The 21,216-nt window shown below is 31.4% G+C and overlaps 1 protein-coding gene across 4 annotated transcripts in view; it reads left to right on the forward strand.

Moving 5' to 3' along the window:
- Nucleotides 1-332: 332 nt before the first annotated feature.
- The window catches only part of kcc (solute carrier family 12 member kcc), a 144,881-nt gene continuing 123,997 nt past the window's right edge, over nucleotides 333-21,216 (forward strand). For 2 of the 4 annotated variants that reach the window (XR_013021595.1, XM_076482126.1), the window contains exons 1-4: nucleotides 333-646; nucleotides 10,456-10,535; nucleotides 15,527-15,634; nucleotides 16,329-16,475. Coding sequence is in view for 2 of the 4 variants with exons in the window: in XM_076482126.1 (XP_076338241.1) it covers nucleotides 499-646; nucleotides 10,456-10,535; nucleotides 15,527-15,634; nucleotides 16,329-16,475 (483 nt within the window). In the remaining 2 variants the exon portion in view is untranslated. Of the gene's footprint in view, nucleotides 647-10,455; nucleotides 10,536-15,526; nucleotides 15,635-16,328; nucleotides 16,476-19,813; nucleotides 19,907-21,216 lie in introns of those variants that run through there. The other 2 variants (XM_076482127.1, XM_076482128.1) reach the window with 2 other exon arrangements.

Consider the following 21,216-nt stretch of genomic DNA (forward strand, 5'->3'; position numbering starts at 1 on the left):
CTTGCCGCCATCTCTTGGGCTACTCTTTTACCAACGAATAGTGGGACTGACCGTCACATTATAACGCCCCCACGGCTGAAAGGGCGAACATGTTTGGTGCGACAGGGATTCGAAAAAAACTAGTAAAACTGGTTGAAAATTGTGTGCTAAGTTCATTACTTTAACAGATTTTAAGCTACACTAAGAAAAAATGAGGCACATTTTACATTGCACTTCTTGGTTGTCACTGCTTCTTTTTCCTCAATTCAACTTTGTAAATAAACGTTAAGGTTTTACTTTCTAGTCCAGACATTTATATCTTAACTTAACCCAGTCCATTCAGTAAGTAATTTATAACAGATGGCGCTTGAATTTGAGGTGTAAAGTAAATATCGCAGCCACGCGTACTAAAATTTTATACACGCGAGATTTTCTTTATTTGAGAGAGATTTTGATTATATATGTAAGATTCAATTTGTTAACCTTTAAAACAGCGGATGTTAATTTTTGTTTTAAACGATGGCAACCAGATTTACTGTAATAAAGCCCGAAGAGAATAGGCTCTCTTCAGGTGATAAAAATTACGGTTCTACAGTGGACAAATCTTACGCGAAGGAAAGCGACGAACTGAACGAAAATAGTGTTGACTTAAATGTCAATGATCATGGTAAGTCATTTTTTAAATTTGGCAACCTTAGTATTACAGTGTTGAAATACTTAAAGCAAATAATAAAAAATACAACTATTAATTATCAAACTTGTAAATTTTACCAGAGACAAGTTCCACATTTGTATCAACATGCCTGTCTGCAATGTCTCCACACCAAAAGACATTGATTGTAAAGATTATTTTATTTCTGCAAAAGAAATTGACTAAACCATGAGAGAAAGACAGGGAATCGAGAAATCCAAAACCAAACTTGGCATCAGACGTATTTAACATCTACTACTTAGCAGTTTATTAATCAACTAAGGTCCATAACTCATCAGATGATGGCCCTCCTTACTGCTACAGCTCATTAAATGATGAAATTGCTAACCTAGATGACCCAGTGAATGAAGATTTCCATGAATTATCAAATAATAAATTTTAAAAACTTGTGACTTGCTATTTGATCTGTCAGTCACCTCATTATGAGTCACTAGATAAAGCATGCAGCATAATGTGATGCCGTTCCCAACATCAAATGTTTAGAAAGAAAAAAGCCATTATGATATTATGTATTTTAATTAGTTGTCTGCCCTAAAACCTGCCTTTTTCAAAGGAAAATGTGTACTTCATTGACAAGTACAACTATTATCAGTGAGGCAAAAAAAAAAGACATCTCATTATTTAGTTGTGCTAATAAGAGTTTTATTATTTTCAATGAATAAGTATATAAACAAACAGCGGATATTTAAATTGGAGCTAATTTCTCTTAAAATATGGTGAATTTATATTTGTTCTTTTATGAAAACTCATCTCTGAAATATGTTTACAATTTAAGAAATAACTGATTCAGTGATTTATTTAATAAAACTGTAAGTTGTTTTAGTATAGTGTTCACTGAATTAGAAATAAAATGAAATTTAATGAGAGATTTTATGTAGTTTAGGAATAGCAGACACAGTAACTCTGAACCTAGATTTGCATTAACATAATTTTTTATAGTTTTGAACAAATTGTTAATAGGAATATCTTTAGATTTATTTTGTAAATGAAATGTTTGTGGAGTGTTTATTTCATTAGTTACAAGTTGTGTATAAAAAAGGTTTACAGATAAAACCAAAATTATCATTGGGTTTATTGATAGGCATAGTAATATTTTTCTTGTATTTTACCAATTTTAATTTTAACTGTTGGATATTTTGAAAAAATTAACACATACTAATTTATCTTTAATTTTGCTAATAACATATTTCCATTCTAGAAACCAATTTGGAGAGTCATCTATAAAATAATTATTGTTTAGAATATAATCATCTGTGTTTTTCTTTATGAAATTTAGTATTTGTTTTTCTGCATTAAGTAGCTATTCTATATTTGCCACATTTTTCATGATTTTTCATAGAGATCTATTAGTATATCCAAATTACTTGTAATAACATGTTTATGAAAAGTCTGCCAAGAAATTTAAGTAACAATCACATGTTAAATTTTGTACATTATCTATATTTAAGCTATATATATATGGGATCCTAGAGAAATTTCATTTTTAAACTACTAACAGGTTTTAGATATTCTGTCATCAGTACTCTAATGCTTTAAAATTACTGTATACAGTGATTTCCTTTTTAGTAATTCATTTTCATTTAAATTATTCAACATAAGTCTGAATTTAATAATATCCAAGATTAGGTGTTTAACACGAGTTTTTTAAAAATTGAATGTGATTACAGTTTTTGCTAATAATTTAACTTTGAAATATTTAGCTCATTTATATTATTATAGAGATAATTATGACTGTTAGTAAGTGTGTAAAATTTACTGTCTAAATCTGTACAAAATTGAATGAAATCAAACCATTTTGATGTGTTTTTACCTTTCTCATTTTTCTGTTTGTACATTTTTTTATTGATACTATCTAGACAAAAGAAATTACTGATACAGTTGTTATTACTTTTTATTTCTTTCAGGAAACATTTCTGAAACCTGCCGATACAGGCTCTGTGATGGACGAGTGCATGGAGGGGTGGCACTGTTGGTTGATTAGCATGTGCTCACCCTGTCTTTGTCACTTGACACCTTATTGGAGGCTGTAGCCATCCATATTTCCTTTAGTCATACCATCACTGTTTGTTTTCTCTACCTGTAGTCCAGAGAGACCTATGATCAATCAGATCTTGATGCTGTCATTAAACAGTTGCTGTCTCCCTTTTTAATCCTTGGGGACATTAATGGACATCATCCCCCTCTGGGGAAGTGCTGATATTGATGGGAGAGGTTGCTCCATAGAGTGTATGCTCTCTGATCACAATCTTTCTCTTTTTTTGTAGTGGTTCTTACACTTATTTTCATGCACCTAGTCAATCCTTTACTGCTGTTGATCTATCAGTTTGCTCCCTTTCACTATTCCTGGAGGGTTGACAGTAACCCATGAGGTAGTGATAAATTTCCTATAATTTTGAGAGAGACTGGTTGTGGTCAATGCCACCTGACCCATGTGTCCCTGTGGAAGCTGGATCAAGCAAACTGATCCTCTTTCACTGCTCTCAGAAAACTTGATCCTACCATCGTCTGTAAGCCATCTATGGACGACTATGGGGCAGCAGTAACTGATTGTATTATACAGGCAGCTGTTCAATGTATTCCTAAAATCTCAACACATTTTCCACGATATCCTCGTCCATGGAGAAATCCTGCCTGCCACATGGCATGGCTCAAAAACAGGTTTGGGATACTATTCGTGGGTATCTCACACTCTTGCACCTCATTGCTTTCCAGCAGGCCCATGCACGTGCTTGTTGGGATAGATGTCAAAGCCAGAAGGACTCTTGGATTAAGTTCATAACCAGCATATCTTCTACCACCAGTCCTAAAGACATATGGGGCAAGATTTGAAAGCTGATGGGCAAAATACTTCTGCCTAAGTCTTGATGGCTAAGAAGGCAGAGAATGAAGCAGAAGTGCTAGATACCTGGCAAAAGCTTTCACCTCTTTCCTTTCAAGTTGATTGTCTCTGTGACTATAATCATCCCTTCACACTGGTGGAATTCAAACTGGCTCTTCATCTTTCTGGCAGTGCATCAGTCGGAGTTGATAATGTACACTATGAAATGCTACACCATCTATCTCCTGCTTCTCTTGCTATTCTTCTGATTATTTTTAACCAGATCTGGCAGGATAATTTTTTTCCTGATACCTAGTACCAGGCTATTGTCCTGCCTTTCTTTAAGCCTGGCAAGGATCCCAAGATTTTTTCAAACTATCATCCAATTGCTTTGACAAGCTGCTTCTGTAAGACCTTAGAGAGGATGGTTAATACTCATCTTGTTTGGTACCTCAAATGAAACAGTCTCCTCTCACCCACCCAGTGTGGGTTCTGATGACAGTGCTACACCATGGACCACCTGATTTGACTTGAAATGTCAATCAGAGAAGTCTTTCTCAAATGACAGCATCTTGTATTAATATTCTTTGACATTGAGAAGGCTTATGATGTAACATGGAGGTATGGCATTTTTTTTTTACTTCCATTTATATGGGCTATATGGCCATTTGCCAATTTTTATTAAAAACATTTTAATGAACAGGTGATTCAAAGCTCATGTGGGTTTGACACTCGTTCTTTTCTACAGGAACTTGGAGTCCATCAGGGCTGTGTTTTGAGTATCATACTTTTTCAGTATAAAGATTAATGCCATCACTGAACAACTCCCTCTTACTTTGCCAATGGGCTCTGTGTCAACGACTTTTACATCTCATGTCAGTCTTTGAATGTGAGGTATATTGAGCAGCAGCTACAGACTGCTCTCAATCATTTAATGAAGTGGATCACAGCAAATGGTTTTAACTTCTCTCTCTCTCTAAAACCATTTACATGCACTTTTGCTGTTAATGGCATATTCATCCTGATCCTGAACTCCGTATTGGTGAAGTTGTGCTACCTGTGGTCCTTTAGACAAAGTTCTTGGGGTTTATATTTGTCCATGAGCTAACCTTTATACCACACATCAAGCAACTATGGGTCAAATGTACAACAGCACTGAACATCCTCTGTGTCTTCTCTTCCACCACTTGTAAGTGGATCGATGTTCTATGCAAAAAGATATGTCACACTCTTATTCAATCGAAATTCGACTGTGGATCACTGGTCTATGGCTCTGCCAGGACCTCAGCCTTACATATGCTGGACCCCGTTCATCATCAGGGATTTCGGCTCTGCACTTTCCCAGTTCAGAGCTTATACACTGAGTCTCATGAACCTCCTTTACACCTCTGCTGTTTGCAACTGTCATTACTGTATGCTTTAAAATTTTGTTCCTTACCAAAACATCCACCCTTGGGTTGTATTTTTCCTTTCTTAGTGGGCCATGCTTTTTCAGAACAGATGATTTGCCATTGCTTCTTTTGGCCTTCATATCCAGGCGCAGTTGGATGAATTGGGTCTCTCTCTGGATAACATTGCTGTATCTGCTGGTCAGCCCAAATATGACCTATCTTTAAGTTATCTGAGAAAAGCAGACACTTCCAATTGGAAATACTGTCTGTTATTTGCTGGACATCTTACAAACCATCCATCCATTTCTATTTATACAGATGCCTTTAAATCGGGTGACCCTGTGAGCTCTGCCATGGTTTGTTGTGGTTGCGAGCAGAATCCCCTTTAAAGCTTCTGTGTTCACTGCTGAACTATATCCCATTTCTTTTGCTCTGGATCTCATAGAAGCTAAGCAGTACTCAAATAGCACTAGTTATAGTGACTCATTTAGTTCTACACTGGCCCTGGAATTGCTTCACATTAGCTCTCACTGTGTTTCACCGATATTTAAAACTGACTGGCCCGTTTCTCTTTAACATCTGCTTCTATCCAGTTTTTCTGGATACCAGGCTGTGTTGGTCATTATGACTCTCATCAATGGCACCATTTTAAATGTTTTGTTTCAAGGTTTATCTGTAATGTTAGGCAGTGTTATTGGTGATGGTGACACCGTCTACCTTTGAAATGTTTTTAGTTTTTCAAAGGGCATTAATCATTTTATGCTATTTAAGTTTTTCATTTATAAATTTGACCTTTTTTAATGTGATTCCCTTTTAAGAATCAAAGTGCATCTAGTTCGATTTGAAAATAGAAAATAGCCGTAATGTCAAATAACTCGAAAATAGGACTAATTAGGTGACTGCTGCTGTTTGGACTACCCGTTAGTCATCCTGGCGAGTTATAATAATTGGAATTTTGCTACAAGTCTTTTAAAACGTGTATTATTTTACTCTCTGAAAATTACTATAATATCAAATAACTCGAAACCTGGACTGGAAAGGCCAACTTCAGGTGACTAATGCTGATTTTTTAGCTTACTCATTAGTCATCCTAGTGAGTTATAAGAATTACAGTTATGCTACAGAAAGTCCTTTACAACTTATCGTACTGTAGTTTTTCTTTACTGCTGTAGACTAGATGTAAAAATTGGATTTAATGTTATTTATGTTTTTAATTCAAAAATTAAACTTTGCTTTGTTTTACCTTAATTTCTTTTTATGAATTTTAATAATTTTACTTTAATTTTAACTTTTTTACCCAATATTTGGCACAGATAGTCTAGTTGCTTTGCACCATAAAACACCAAACCAACCAACTTCTCTTTGAATTGTACCATCACATTTTGTTTTCTTCACCTGTTTTCAAGGACTTTTGATCAACCAGACCTTGATGCTCTTATAGAACAGTTGCCATCTATTTTTCATCTGGGGTTGTGCTGATATTAATACTTTCACAACTGGCTTACCATATAATATACACTAGTTTGTCTCCACTTTGACACGTTAAGTATTTGCAATATAACTTTTGATACAGCATGTGCATCTTCATAAAATTTGGTAGACTTGTAATAAATATTACAATTTAAAAAAAAAAAAATCAGATTTTTTAATGAAATATTTTCTTAAAGATTTATTTTTGAAAATATTGAGTTTGTTTTATTACTAGTGCAAACTGATTTCATATAGCGATTAAGAAAACTTCTTTGTCCCAAACATCTCAAATATTATTTGTGTAGCCTCTAAAACCTACTAAATACATTTTAAATGCTTATTTTCAGTAAGACTTACATTTTATCATTTTCTGTATCCTAATTAGGTGCAGTCTGTAAATTGACCAACCTCTTAACCATCATAAAAAAAATATATAAATTGTGCTTTTTCTCTTGCTAGAATGACTGATTGTATATATTATAATACAGAAACACAAATACTTAGTCTAAGTAACTTAAGTCTCACAATGTTATATAGTTTTATTATTATATTTTATTATATTGACCTTTCAGTCATGTCTAGCTAACATTATATTACATGCAATAATCATGTCCATGTGCAGTCGTGTTACTGTATACAGTAGTATAAAACTGACCTTTAGTCTTACCTTTCTTGGCTGTTTTAGTGGATTATTATTTTGTAATATTCAGTCACATTTCAAGTACTATACATTATATATATGTATATAGATTATTACTATTTAGAAACAAGTTGTGAAACTTATTTTTCTTAAAATATAGAACAATAACTAAAGTAAAGCAAACAAATCTCTTTTTTTACTATGATCTTTATACTCAGTTGCTGTTGGATATAGGTTGCTTAGCCTTTTAAAATTTCACGAGTGGAGGATATCAAACAATTTTTTCCTTTTTCTTTAGATTTTACATATATAGTTGAATAACCAAAAATATCATATAACTAATGGTACTGTACAATTCCACTATAATTTTATTAAGCTTGGAAACTAAGCTGCATTTAAGTTCAAAGAAATATGAAAATTTGAGCAGACTAAAGATACAACTTATCTCCTTAATTTTGGATTGAAAGAACGTGGTAGCCTTTTCACAGATTAAAATGGCTGAGAAAACAACTAGGGGAACATTCTGAGTTGTCAATTGGTTATTTACAAGTCACATATTGTAATAAGAGTATAAAAGGAACCTTTATAAAAATGGAAAGAGGTAAATACAGCCACTGTGCTTGTTTCAGTACACAAGCCATATCTAAGCAAAATAAAAGGATACAAGTTCTTATTTTATGTTCTAGCTTGTTAATATTAGTAATTTGAGTTCTTTATTTTTACAAAACAATAGATTTAGTACTTTGACATCACAAATATCTAATTTTAACCAGTGCTGCATTAAACATACCACATGACTTTCCAAAAGGCTATATTTAGGTGAGTTCTTGTAATATATATTCTTAACAAATTAATTCATATAATATTAAAGTTTGTATTATAATCTACAGTTTGATTCCAAACTTACGGATATAAATTCATAAAATTGTAGTTCAATAAAATTTTGAATTCAAGTCAATAAACATGATGATATGGCCTTTGACCTGTGATTATTGCAAAAGGGTTAATGGGAAAAGTTGGTATGTGTAAAGTATTGTGCGAATGTATAATACCTTTCATAGGTCAAACTAAAATTAATGAACACAACAGAAATGTTAAGAAACAATATTAGTATTTCACCTTTGGCAAAACACATCAGGGAAACTAAGCATATTATTCATTGGGGGGAGAAAAGTTATTTTACTAATTTAATTAGTATCAATAAATCTGAATCTGTTTTGATGATTAAATTTAAAAGAGTAAATTTAAGTTATTAAAGAAGGATAATGGACCTTATGGAAATGTCAGTAGATGGCATGCACTTCTAAAAAGGATGAACTTGTTTGCCCTTGGTATAAAATTAGTCTTTTAAAGAGTGGCAAAGAATAGGTGATTGATTGTATGGATTATTTTATGCATGATATTTTAATTCTTGAACTCAAAGTTTTGTAGGAGCCCACATAGACATGGCAATACCTTGGACATGTGAATTTATTGATGGAAAAAGTGATCAGTGATAAGTTATTTCTTCAACCAATTATCAGTCATGGGTTTTGAAACAGTTTGAAAATTACATTATCAGCACTTTATGTAATTATGTACTGATCATAAATTTGAGGTCCTGCCACGACTCTTGGTCTTTTAGGTATTTTGAGTCCTTGGAATTAACTCTTCAAAAACCTCATTATAAACAATGTAAAAACAGTTGATACTTATAGCAGTACACTAGACAGTCTAGATTACAACAGAATCTGTGTAAGTAATGTAGCTGTTTTAGTTAATTATTTTAGAATGAGAAGACAGTTGTTTTTCTGAAGTTTACATTTAACTGCAACTATTGAAAGTGTTGTTATATCTTTATTTTAAAATTTTATCACAAATGACTGCTGTGAAAGTTTAAAACTTGATATTTAGAATTCATAATTTGTAAATTATCCTTTATCTGTTTGTTTTGAAAGTAATATTTGTTACATTTGTTTCAGAAAAATCAAATTGTATATAATACATTATATCACAGTGCTGAAAACTTGCATGTGTGTGTGTAAGTATACCACTCATAACAAGTTTATGCCTAAATGCAATGTACTGTATAAATCACTCAGGCTAGTAGAATGGTAAAATTCATGCTTCATTGGACCTTTAACAAGAAATGTACATTAGAATGTTATTTATATATACATGAAAGATAAAACACTGTGCTTAAAACAAGAACTATTGCTGTTTTATATTTTATGAATTATAATTATAGTAAGGTTATTTAAACACACATTCTACAGAAACTGATTTTGTTATCAGAAGTAAACATTTTCAGCTTTTTGTTTGCTGATAAACTTGAATACTTTGTGTGATATACAAGATTATTATCATGTTCACATATTAAAATGTTGAAGTATACAGTTATTTGTGGGGGAAAAATGCTTATTTTTTTATGTTAAAATGACACAGTTTTGAACTGTGTACTTATCACCATATTTGCACTGTACATCTGGAAAGATAAATAATAACAAAATGAATACACTTTTTTTTTTAAATGGTAATACCAGTTATATGTAAATTACAAAAACTACTATTGAATGGAAATGTGAAGTTGCTATAGGTTTTCTGACAGATTTTTCACATTTTCAGTACTCTGTGTTGGTTCTTACTATAAAATATCAGTCAAGAGAGCTAGTAGGTTAATCTTGTTTCAGTTATGCAAAGGACTGAGATTTGCCAAAGGTGTTGCAGTGTTCTTTATTAAGGAAGTTTACTGTAATGTGTGATGCAGGTAGCATCAATGATTTTCTCATGCTAATGGGATTATATTTTAAGGGCTTGAAATACCCTTGTTCACTTGAGTGGCCTTCAATCATGTGTGCTTAGAGAGAGAGAGAGAGAGAGAGAGAGAGAGAGAGAGTGCTGTGTGTATTATGTTTTGGTTTTTGAGACTTATTAGAACTGTTGATATGCAGGTAGATTTTCAGTTGATTTTGTTTACAGTTAAACTTTAACTTTTATACCTCATCTTTCAACTTTGAAATTAAGTCTTTTTGTTCCCAGCTCAACTATGAACTTGAACTGTAGACAGATTTAATAAAGGTCTTTCTTCATCTCTGTTTAGTGAACAGGAGAAACATTTAACCATGTTTAATTTTTAGTTTGATTTGTTTTTGTCACTAAAGCTTGTTAATTTATATAACTTTGTTTTCAGTCTCCTTCAGTAAGTCAGAATTAGGAATAGTTGGATTTTACTCTGTAGTATAGTATCCAATGAATCTTCAATTTTTGCTTATCCTATGTTTACTATAACAAATCAATGAAATTGAAAGTACCATAACATAATAAAAATATATAGAATTACTGTAACTTTAGAGTAATATAAACTACACTCTTGAAAGAAGTTTGTTTTGTACATTTTTTTTGTAAACTTAAGAATTGTATTCATTATAGATGTATATGTTAATCTACATATTTTTTTTCATTTCAGATGGTCAGCAAGAAGAGAGCCAACCTATCTTTAAAGATGGAAGTTTATCAGGATATGAAAGAAATATGTATCTGTTCCATGTAAATTCATTTCAGTTATACTTGTGCTTTTCAATACCTACTATTTCAAGCAATTATTTCTCTGCATATCATACTTATTTGTTAGAAGTTTTAACTGCTCAAAATTAACATGATTGTAATATTAATGTTTTGCATCAGCACTTTACCCTTTGGTATAAAATATGCAAGTTCAAGTACACATTTGCATACATAATGTATTTATACAATAACTTTTAATACATTGTGTATCTTTACAAATTTTGGTAGATGTTTAGTTACATTACAAGTATTTTGTTCATGTACAATCAGATTTTTTAATGAAGTATTTTTACTAAAGATTTGTTTGTAAATATGTTGAGTCTGTTTTGTTATAAGCCTGAGTTCAAAGGGATTTTCATGTTATAATTAAGAACTATTCTTCATAACAAAAACTCTCAAAATATCATTTGTGTAATCTCTTAAAATCTCCTAAACACACTTAAGATATTTGTTCTCCGTAAGATCTTATATTTGCTATATTTTCTACCCCAACTGTAGAGGATCCATCAAAATTACCACCATTAAGAAAAATAATAATAATAAAAAAAATTTTCTTGTTGTAGATTGACTACAGATTATAACATGGAAATGTATGTTTAGTTTTAATAGCTTAAGTTTCATAGCATTATACATTTATATATATATATATATTATTTTAATTGTATTGATCTTTCAGCAGTAGCTAGCTAATGTTACAGAAGTTGCAAGGATGCAGTGCATGTGCACTGATGTTACTGCATTCAAAAACTTAAAAACTGGCTTTACAAAAGTGACAGTTACAGTCAAATATAACTTAATTACAGGAATATTTTCACAATTAATGTTAAACTTTCTATATGTGGTCAGTGCATTACACTGAACTTGTAAGCTCAAAGTAGCCATCAGAATTTCTGTATTTTAAGTTTTAATATAGTGCGTGTGTCTTCACAAAATCTGGCAAGCTACCAGTAAACGTCAATAGACTTTTGTATACAAAAAATAAGATTTTTTTTAATAACTGATTTTACTGAAGTTTTGTCCTTGTATATATGGAATTGGTGTTTATTGCCCGAATCCAAAGTGATTTTTTATATTAAGATTAAAACTAATTCATCAAAATATTTTCAAATTTCATTTTTGTAGCCTCTCAGAATCCTCATAAATATTAAATATTTTTTTACCACTTAAACTTTCTGTTGTTTTTTGTACTGTAATTGTATGTGGACTCACTGAATTTAACTGACCTTGTAACTATTTTTTCTTTTGTAAAATTGTTGTAAACTGTAACAGAAAACTACATTTGTTTATCATAAGCTGTTACAATCTACATCTGTTTAATTTTATTGCCCTAGGAACCATGTCTAACTGACAATAATTCCATACAAATTGTGAATCACTTTGCAGCTGTGTTGCTTAAGCTATGGTGTACAGTGACATAATGTAGAAGGTACTTGGGAGGGTAACTTGTGGAGGATTATTATTATTGTTCCTTATCTTTTCAAACCTACTACATTTTTAATTTTTATATTTTAATTATTTCTACAACAATAAAATAAATACATGAAGAATAAGAAATATTGTACTTACATTTTATCTTTCTTGTAAGTTGCTTGTGAAACTTAAGCTTATTTTTATACTGATGGTACTAGTGTACTAAATAATAATTTGTATTCACTTACGAACACAGTATAACATGAACAAAGCAAACAATAACTTACAACTAATATAATCTGACTTTCTAACTATAATATCAGAGCCTTATAATAATTTCATAATATTCTTGACCTGAAAGAAACTCAATCTAAAGATGTTGGCTTTAATTCCTCATTGCTAAATTAAAGCTTGACTCTTTCTATTGGTTATAAATTATACAGTATAAAACATAACAAAAAAAAATACTGGCAGTTTGTGAAAGAGATGTGAAGGTGGGTGTGGCATGTGAATGAGATTCTCTAGTTTAGGCCTCTTGAAACGTATAAGATTGAAGTCTATGAAAATTAATCTTTGCCTTTGTAATATCTATATTATAATGAATAATTTACATAAAATTTCATACTTCAGAGAGGGGTGATAAATCGGAGAACAGGGAAGACCAGAGAATAAATGTCACAACTGTCACACTAGAAGAGATTGAGGATTTTTAAAAAACATTTACTTATGAAATTAAGAATTGAAAAGTTATCTAATATTAAATTTGATTTATTAATTATGTTTTGATGCTTAGTATGTTATAATATAATAATAATAATAATAATAGTTCAATTAAAATGTGAATGTAACACTGTTCAAGGTTGTGACATGGCAAGAGGTTTAAAGTTTTGTTTACAAAATTGTTTCAGCCCATATACTTATTCTTCTGTGACATTGTTCCATTCTTGCTCTATAAAACTATATTTAAACTTTACAGCTGTGTTTTGCTAGTAAATAATCAACTCACTTTATTTGGCATGATAAAGTTTCAACACAAGCCTGTACATTATCAAAGGAAAATGCTTGAAAATCAACAATTCGATAATTTATTATCAATGCTGTAAAAGATTATTTGCAAAAATAAAGCTATATTTTTGGGATGGTCAGAAAAATTTAAAAATAAAATAAAATCAGCAAGTGGATTGTTTTTTTTTCAAGCAAAACTTTATGGATATACCAAAATAACAATGTGAACATGTATTTTTTCATGAGTTACACTAAATAAATGTCAGAAAGTAACAAAATATTGTTTCTGTTAGAAACTACCTTTTAGTAGTTTATATTTATAATGGGTGTGATGGGCTAAGAATTCTTCTACAGTAGGTTTATGAGGCTTGTTGGCAATAAATTTGAAAATAAATGAACAGTTAGCACTCTACTTATTTTTAAAATATATATATACATATTCAAAACAAGTTAAATGTATGTACAAAAATTCTTTACTCTGTGGAGATCGTAGTTATCTTCTTGTCAAGTCCACTTAGGCCAATTCATTTGCTTTAGAATTCAATTGACAAGCCAAACTATTTTTCTCTAATTTTATTGCAATAATATCCATGTATAATTCACTTACATTATTCTGAGAGTTATTGCAGTTGTATTCAGAACTTCTGATAATCTTTTGCCTTTTGTTAAAGTCTATGCAATGGGTTCAGTTAGTTTAGATCATCCTTTGGCAAAACAGGTTATTCTCCTTACTTGTTTCAAACCATTAATCTAACTCTAACATTATCAGTTTTTAGTACATTCATTCCCCCAGAGGTTAACTTTACATTTTCTATCTTTTCTCTGACCAAACTTCTCTGTTGTATGACTTTAACTCTGTTATTTTTAGGTCTTCTAGAAATCTCCATGCTATTGCAAACACAAAATGAATTAATAACACTACCTAAACTAAACTAAACAGTAAATTTAGTTGGATATTTTCATGGCATTAATTTATTCAAATGTAATTTCAATTGAATGATTTATTTTATGAGGCATTAACTGATGCTGTTGGTGTTCATAGGCAATAGATTAAATTGCCCAACTCTTAACAGTCTTACCACTTGCATTTTCATTATTTTAGACATTATCAGTGCAAAAAATATCTGTCTTAGGAGAATTCTGACTTCAGCTTCTATACAAAGAAAACTGGAAACTAATTTTGATGAAAACAAATATCAAAGTCTAGATACATTGTTAGTGTTTGAAAAATGCCAAAGCTGAAAATTTTCAATCGCAACACTTCATTTACATTTACGTTATTCTTTTGGCTCAGTAATAATCACTTGAAGACAGTTCTTAGCTGGATAGTTGTAGACTCTAGCTGTGTTGATTTCAATAATCCTTAATAAAATTTTGTTAATTTAATAATCCAATGAAATAAAAATGTTGGTACCATATATTTCTTTTCGATACTATATGGTACCCTATTTGAAAGACACCTACCTGTTATTTTTAATTTCTAAAAAAAATGTGTGGATCTTCTCAAGACTTGTATTTACTTATATAACAATAAACAGTACAGTATGTAACTGGGTTTGCCAGCATAAAGGCATCATCATGACAAAACCATGGTCATAATAAAGGATGGATTTGTGAAATGTTGCTTAATTCTGCAGTTATGAAGTTTCATGAAGTACTGATAATTTCAAATGTCAGTTGTGTAAAATACATTTATGTATTGTACAGTGTGCATATTACATTTGTATAACCTCAAAACTTCGAAAATGCATATCTACTGGGTTTTTTTTTGGTTTTTTTTTTTGTTTACTTGTATACTGTATCTGATATATATGCTCCTCAGCATGAACTATTGTTATACAGCAATGTAGGGTAAAATGAAGAGTTGATAACTGACATCAAATACATAATACTCTGTTGAATAGTAGTCTGGAAAAGTTGCGTCTTGCATCCTCGGATCCCCACATGTGCATACAAGGTTAATTTTATTCTTTTATACCAGATATTTAAAAATGTAGTAAGACTCCAGCAGAAGTATTCCTAATAATCTTCAAAATTGCCGATCTTTTTAAGGTGGTAGGTTATGAACTATAGTGTGCTTCCTTGGACTAGGAAGAGAATCTTGGTAAACTCTTCAGACCCCATACCATGATACATCTTCAGTCTTCACTTGGACTTCTTTTGTCAAATATGGCTGAAATAAATAGTTATTAGCTAAAAGTTTGGCTAAAAAAATTTTAAATAGTGGGGTGGTTTTGACTCAAATATTTTGTTTAATTCTCTTCTATGGGTAAGACTGCTTTTAGGATACATTCCTTTGGCTTGACTGAAGCAAAAGAAATCAGTCATTTCATATTGTGAAGAACTCTGAAATGGTTATTAAAAACATCAGGGAAAATGTTTTGAATCAGAATTTATTAATTGTTGTTATGTGTAACATCAGCTATCTGTTGAACTAACATTTAATGTTTGTTATTTTTTAAACATAATATCATCTACCTATTAAACTAGCACTTCACATGTTTGTGGTGAGTCAAATTTGAATATGTTTAAAGAGTGTTTTGTTGGTTTTTTTTCAGGAAGAAATGCCTGAGCGTCCAACTGTTGCTACTCTTCTCAATTCCTTAGCAAATTATAATGTAACTATCCCTTCTGTATCTGACCAGGATGCTAAGATGGTGCCAAAGGTAGGTTTTCATTCATAGTTATTTTTCAGACAGTTTGTATAAACATTTAAGAAATACAAGTTTTTAGTTGTAGGTGAACTTTCTCATTTCTTCCTTTTTGTTCTTTCAATATATCATTGATAATCTGTTTTTGTTTTGCACCCCACCACCATGTACACTGACATAATATGCATAGCCTTCTTTATTGAAGTGTTGAAAACGATATTTGTTTGCTTAGTTTTTCTTTCTCTTAGGAAATACTATTTGAATTTTTCTCTCTTCCATATAGCATATAAATTGCTTGTTTTATTTTTGTTGTAATAGCATTTGTTTCTGTTTTGTTTTTTGTTTTTTTGCTTCCTCAAAAATAATTTATCTGTTTTGTGTTTGATCAAAGATTAATATTTATTTTGTTACACCATTAAAAACATTTTAGCAAGTATCTATAAATATTAAAATATTGCTCCACAAAAGGTGTTTTGACATAATACTTTCTCAGTGGTCTCCCACTGGTAGAGTGGTATGTCTGAACTTTCGCAGTAGAAATTGGGTTTTGATACCTGTGGTAGGCAGAGCACAGATAGCCCTTTGTGTAGCTTTGTGATTAATTACAAACAAACAAAACCTTCACAATGAAATATTTGTGTATTTTTAATTTATCCCAGCAAAAACTTTGTTTATAAATATCTGTGTATTTTGGCTTGTTTTTGTACAGAAAGCAAACCTGGGAACATTAGCAGGTGTTTACTTTCCTTGTATTCAAAATATTTTTGGGGTAATCTTTTTCATTCGACTGGTTTGGATCGTGGGGACTGCTGGTGTTCCTCAGGCTTTCTTAGTGGTGTTTCTCTGCTGCTGTGTGGTGAGTTTACTTTACTATTGTTTGTTACTTTATGTAGTTTCTGTTTTGCACTTATTTGTATAGTCCAATTTATGAAAATTGAAATTATTATAATTTATGTACCTACTTCAGTAAATTTTTAGAATATTTATTGGAAAGATGATATACCTATGTAATACTAGTGTGAGCATTTTTTGTTAAGTGCAGTTTCTTTTTTCAATAGTACTATTGAAACAAAACTTTTTAGTTGGTAAAGAGAATAGAAAAGCTCTAAATTACAAAAACTTCAGTGTTGTACCATATTTCTACACTGAAAAGGTTACTCTTGCATCACATCAGGCTATATTATTTTAGTAAATCATGGTTTTGTTATCTTGTTACTTGCACTTCAGTGACTTTAATATCCACCACAATTTACCTGAATTATTTTGGCATCACTCTCACTTGTATAAGGTTAAAGCTAAATAGCATCAAACAAAAATACTGTGGCTCATGCTTTAAATATTGGTTGATTTCTTATTTATCTAGTAGTTTGCAAGCTCCACAACTCTAGATTTTATCAATTTCTAATTTCATTTTATTGATTATTACCACATTCTAACTTCATTTTGTTGCATTTTTTAAATTAATATTTGTTAGACTTAACTGAACAATTTTTGGTAAGATGTTAGTAATAGATGTTTAACCTGTTCAGTGCCGTAGATGAGATAACTTGTCCAAGCTGATTGGTAACACAGTGCCACGGACGAGTTAATTTGTTCTTAATAATACCTAACTTCAACGCTAGATGTCAGCACCATACATTAATTTGAACTACTTACAAATTGTTTCACTTTTGATCCAAAATGGCATCACAAAAAAGCTTACAAAATGAAGAAGCATTAGAGTTGTATTTTGAACTTGGTTGGGAGTTGCTGTAGCTTGGCATCAAAACATAGTGTATAATTCAACATTCTGTATTATATAGGATTTAATTCCCATATGGTATATTACCTACTAGTATATCAATAATTAGTTTAACTGTGTTGTTTTTCTTCAATACATCATATCATACATATTTTATTGCACACTTAATTTAGCAAAATAACATTTCATTTTTTTGTTGTTTTTATTTTATACTTCATATTAACTTGGTTTTTGTGGAACCCTTCATCTGGAGTCTGCACCAACTTTGTACATACTTTTTGTTAAGGCCCCCCCCACTAGTACAACGGTATGTCTTCGGATTTACAACGCTAAAATCAGGGGTTCCATTCTCCTTGGTGAGCTGAGCAGATAGCCCGATGTGGCTTTGCTATAAGAAAAACACAAACTTCTTGTTAGGTTAGTTTTGTTATTTTCAAAGCTAATGATATCCTTTTAGACTTAACGAGTGTCTGTTATTTTCAGCTTACATGTAGTTCTACTTACAACTTAATTGAGAATGAGGTGCAAGATCTTGTTTTTTATCTCAGGATGGCTGGTATCTCAGGCATTTTTACTTCAAGTGGGTTTCTTGTCGTTACACAGATTTTATTTTTTTCAACACAACATCTAATATTTCACTGCCCTTTTTTTTTTCATTCTCCTGACATTGTTTCATGATGATCATTTTGGTCTCTGTTGAATGTGTGGATACTTGCAAGCTTCATCCTACACAGTCTTTGGTTTTTTTGTGCCTTAGCCTACCATCATATAGTGATGTCGAGAAAATCCACTGGTAAAGAAAAATATACATGTGAAAACAGATATGTAAAAAATTTTCTCAACCCAAACGAGCCGTTTTTACATAGATATTTCACCATCAGACAGATTTTTTCTTGATTATATATATTAATTTGATTTCTGTTCATCTTATTTTATCCCCTACCTAATTTTTTAACTTCTTATTACTTTATCAATTCTCCTAAAGGTAATGTTTACCTTGCAGTACCTTTTTCAGGTATTACCCTTATATTTCAGGATTTTCATAAGATACCTCCTTCCCTCCATGTTGAGGTGTTTGTCATCTTCAGTTTTTTTTTCCTCCATATATGGTTTCTTTGCTTCTGAGATCTTCTAGCATGGGATATTAGCAATGGATGGTAAAAAAATGGTAATAGGGACTTCCAGTCAGTTCTTTTTCTCAACCAGTCCATTTTTTTGGGCTTCTGTATTAGTGTCATGTGAAGTACTTGTGATGCTCTCTCTATTCAAATTGTCTTTGAGTTGCTCTTTTGTCGTCTTTTTCATTTTACATGTCTGGTACTTTCCCATTCTTTATCTGTCCTACTTATTGGTTTCTCCATTCGTCATGTATATTTGACACTAATTGGAATTCTGGATTGATCTGTCACACCTCAATCACTTCTTGTGTCTTATCCATTTTACTATGTAATTTTTGATCACATATCTTAGGGTGTGTTTTTTTTTCACCACATGATTCTGTACATTTTTTGTACCCTGCTGTTTGGACCTGCTTTGGTTTGTCTTTTGTTGGGTAGTTTGTATTTTACCAAACTTCAACATTTTTGGAGATTTTGCCAACACCATTAACCATTTCAGTGCAGGCTCATTTCCCTAGGACTGCCCTGATAACCATTTTGTACTTGCTATAGTTTTCATGCTATTACTTTTAAATTAGTAAACATGCATTCTTGAAATTTGGCTGATTAGCAGTAAACATTACATTTTATTCCTGTACAAAATATTAGATTCTTTTATCAAGTATAAAGATTTGTTAAGCAATGTTTTTTATGTCCCTTTTATTTTTAAGTATTGCCTATCCAACATACAAAATAAATTTTAAGATTAAAAATACTTTTATGCACCAGAAAAAATTTCACATGCAAAATCCTTATAATGTCTAGAGTTCTGTCAAATATTTATCAAGAAAACAATTATTTAGTTTCACCAACAAATCTCTGTAGGGGCTCATCTGATTTGACCGATCTTGTAACTGCCACATAAAACTGGAAAATATATATAACTTATGTCTTTTCTTGTTCCAAAATGGCTGCAGATTATAACACAAACATAAGTGTTTAGACTAAATAGTTCAAGTCTCGTTACATTATACATTTATGCAGACTTATTTTTAATGTATTGACCTTTCAGCCATGTCTGGCTGATAATACAGAAGCTACAATGATGCGGCACACTTGTGCTCACTTGTATCTAGTGAAACAAAATAATTTTTTTTAGGTTTTATATAGATGTTTGAATAACTAAGAAATCATAAATTACTTAATTGATACCATAGAATTCCATTATGATATATCAACTTTAGTGACTGAGCTGTATTTCTATCTTAAATTTTGAACAGGCTAAAGACTCAATTTACCAGCTTGAAGGTTTGTTTTGAAAGAAAGAGAGAATGCTGTTATATTTGAAAATGGCTGAAAAAATTACTAAGGGGGCATTCTGAGCTTTTTATTGGTTATTCACATGTCATATATAGAAGTGCATATGAGGGACCATTTTGAAAAATAGAGGTGAGTGGAGCCACTGTGATTCACCAAATATAATAATAGTTCAACAAATAGAAAATGCAAGTTTTTATTTTAAGCTCTAACCTTTTAATATTGGTAATTTCATTTCCTGATTCTCACAGAACAATAAACTTTGTATTTTGACATCACAAACATCTAATTTGAATCAATGCTGCATTCAGCATACCACCTGATGCATAAACCTCAGTGTTTAGATGTGTAATATAAACATTTGAATTACCTACAGTTTCACACCAAATTTATTGATATAAATTCATAAAATCTTAGTTCAATAAAATTTTCAATGCTGGTCAACAAACAAGATCTTGTGACCTTTGACCCATTACCCATCACCAATGGGGTTAATTGAATGTGTAGCTTTGGTTAGTTCCTTCAAATTGGGGTTAGTCTTAGCATACTCTTCTACTCTTTCCACAGTCAACTTGGGTAGTTGAACAAGTTCTTTCCTGTTTCATATCTTTCATTCTAGTCTCTTTGTGGAATATTTTTAAACACACTTGCATCTCTATTGGGATAATAAATTCTCCTCTTTGAATGGATTCAGTGGAGTTTTCTGTTATACAAGCCATCATTATTTATCACTATTTTACTGCTTGTGAGGTTCTAATGCATTGAAGGATTTGGTTTATATAAGAGCACTTCTTCCTTTGGGTGTAGCACATTTTCAGTCTTTCTAGGAGACACTGCATGACCCATGGTCTTTTGTTAAGGCTGATTTGGATTTTTCTCTTAACTTTCATTCTTTTCTCTTTGACTAGATACACTGTTGGTTGAACAGGGCATGTCACTTTTTTCTTTATGGATCCCACTCTTTGAGTGGTAACTGTCTAGGTGTAGTTAAAATAGTAAAATCTTCACTGCATGGTCATGCTGTAAATTGTTGTTCGTCCTTTACTGTGCATAATTGGGGTGTGCTGTTACATTTACATTTCATCCATTTTATTGGAATACCTTATCTTCATCTGGAAGTCTGTTTTTAGTGGCTGGGTTTTTGATTTAATGTTGAACCAATCAACGTAATTCCTCTCATGTGTTACAGGTGTCTGTTTCCCCACTTAATTTTTCCTTTTTTCTTCCATCTGAGTTACAATAGAGGTACTTATTTATTAACATGATTGTGCTATCCCTGAATGAGTTTAGTGTGGTTCCTGAAAGTTTGATATAAAGCAGTGGTTCTTAACTTGGGTTCAATCAAACCCCAGGAGTTTGGTGAGTCAGTCTGAGGGGTTTGGCAGAGGTCAAGACACACACAATGTGTTTATGTCCATTCTATTCACCCCACTCGTATGATT

The sequence above is a fragment of the Tachypleus tridentatus genome, chromosome 13 (assembly GCF_004210375.1).
Source record: "Tachypleus tridentatus isolate NWPU-2018 chromosome 13, ASM421037v1, whole genome shotgun sequence".
NCBI classification, from domain to species: domain Eukaryota; kingdom Metazoa; phylum Arthropoda; class Merostomata; order Xiphosura; family Limulidae; genus Tachypleus; species Tachypleus tridentatus.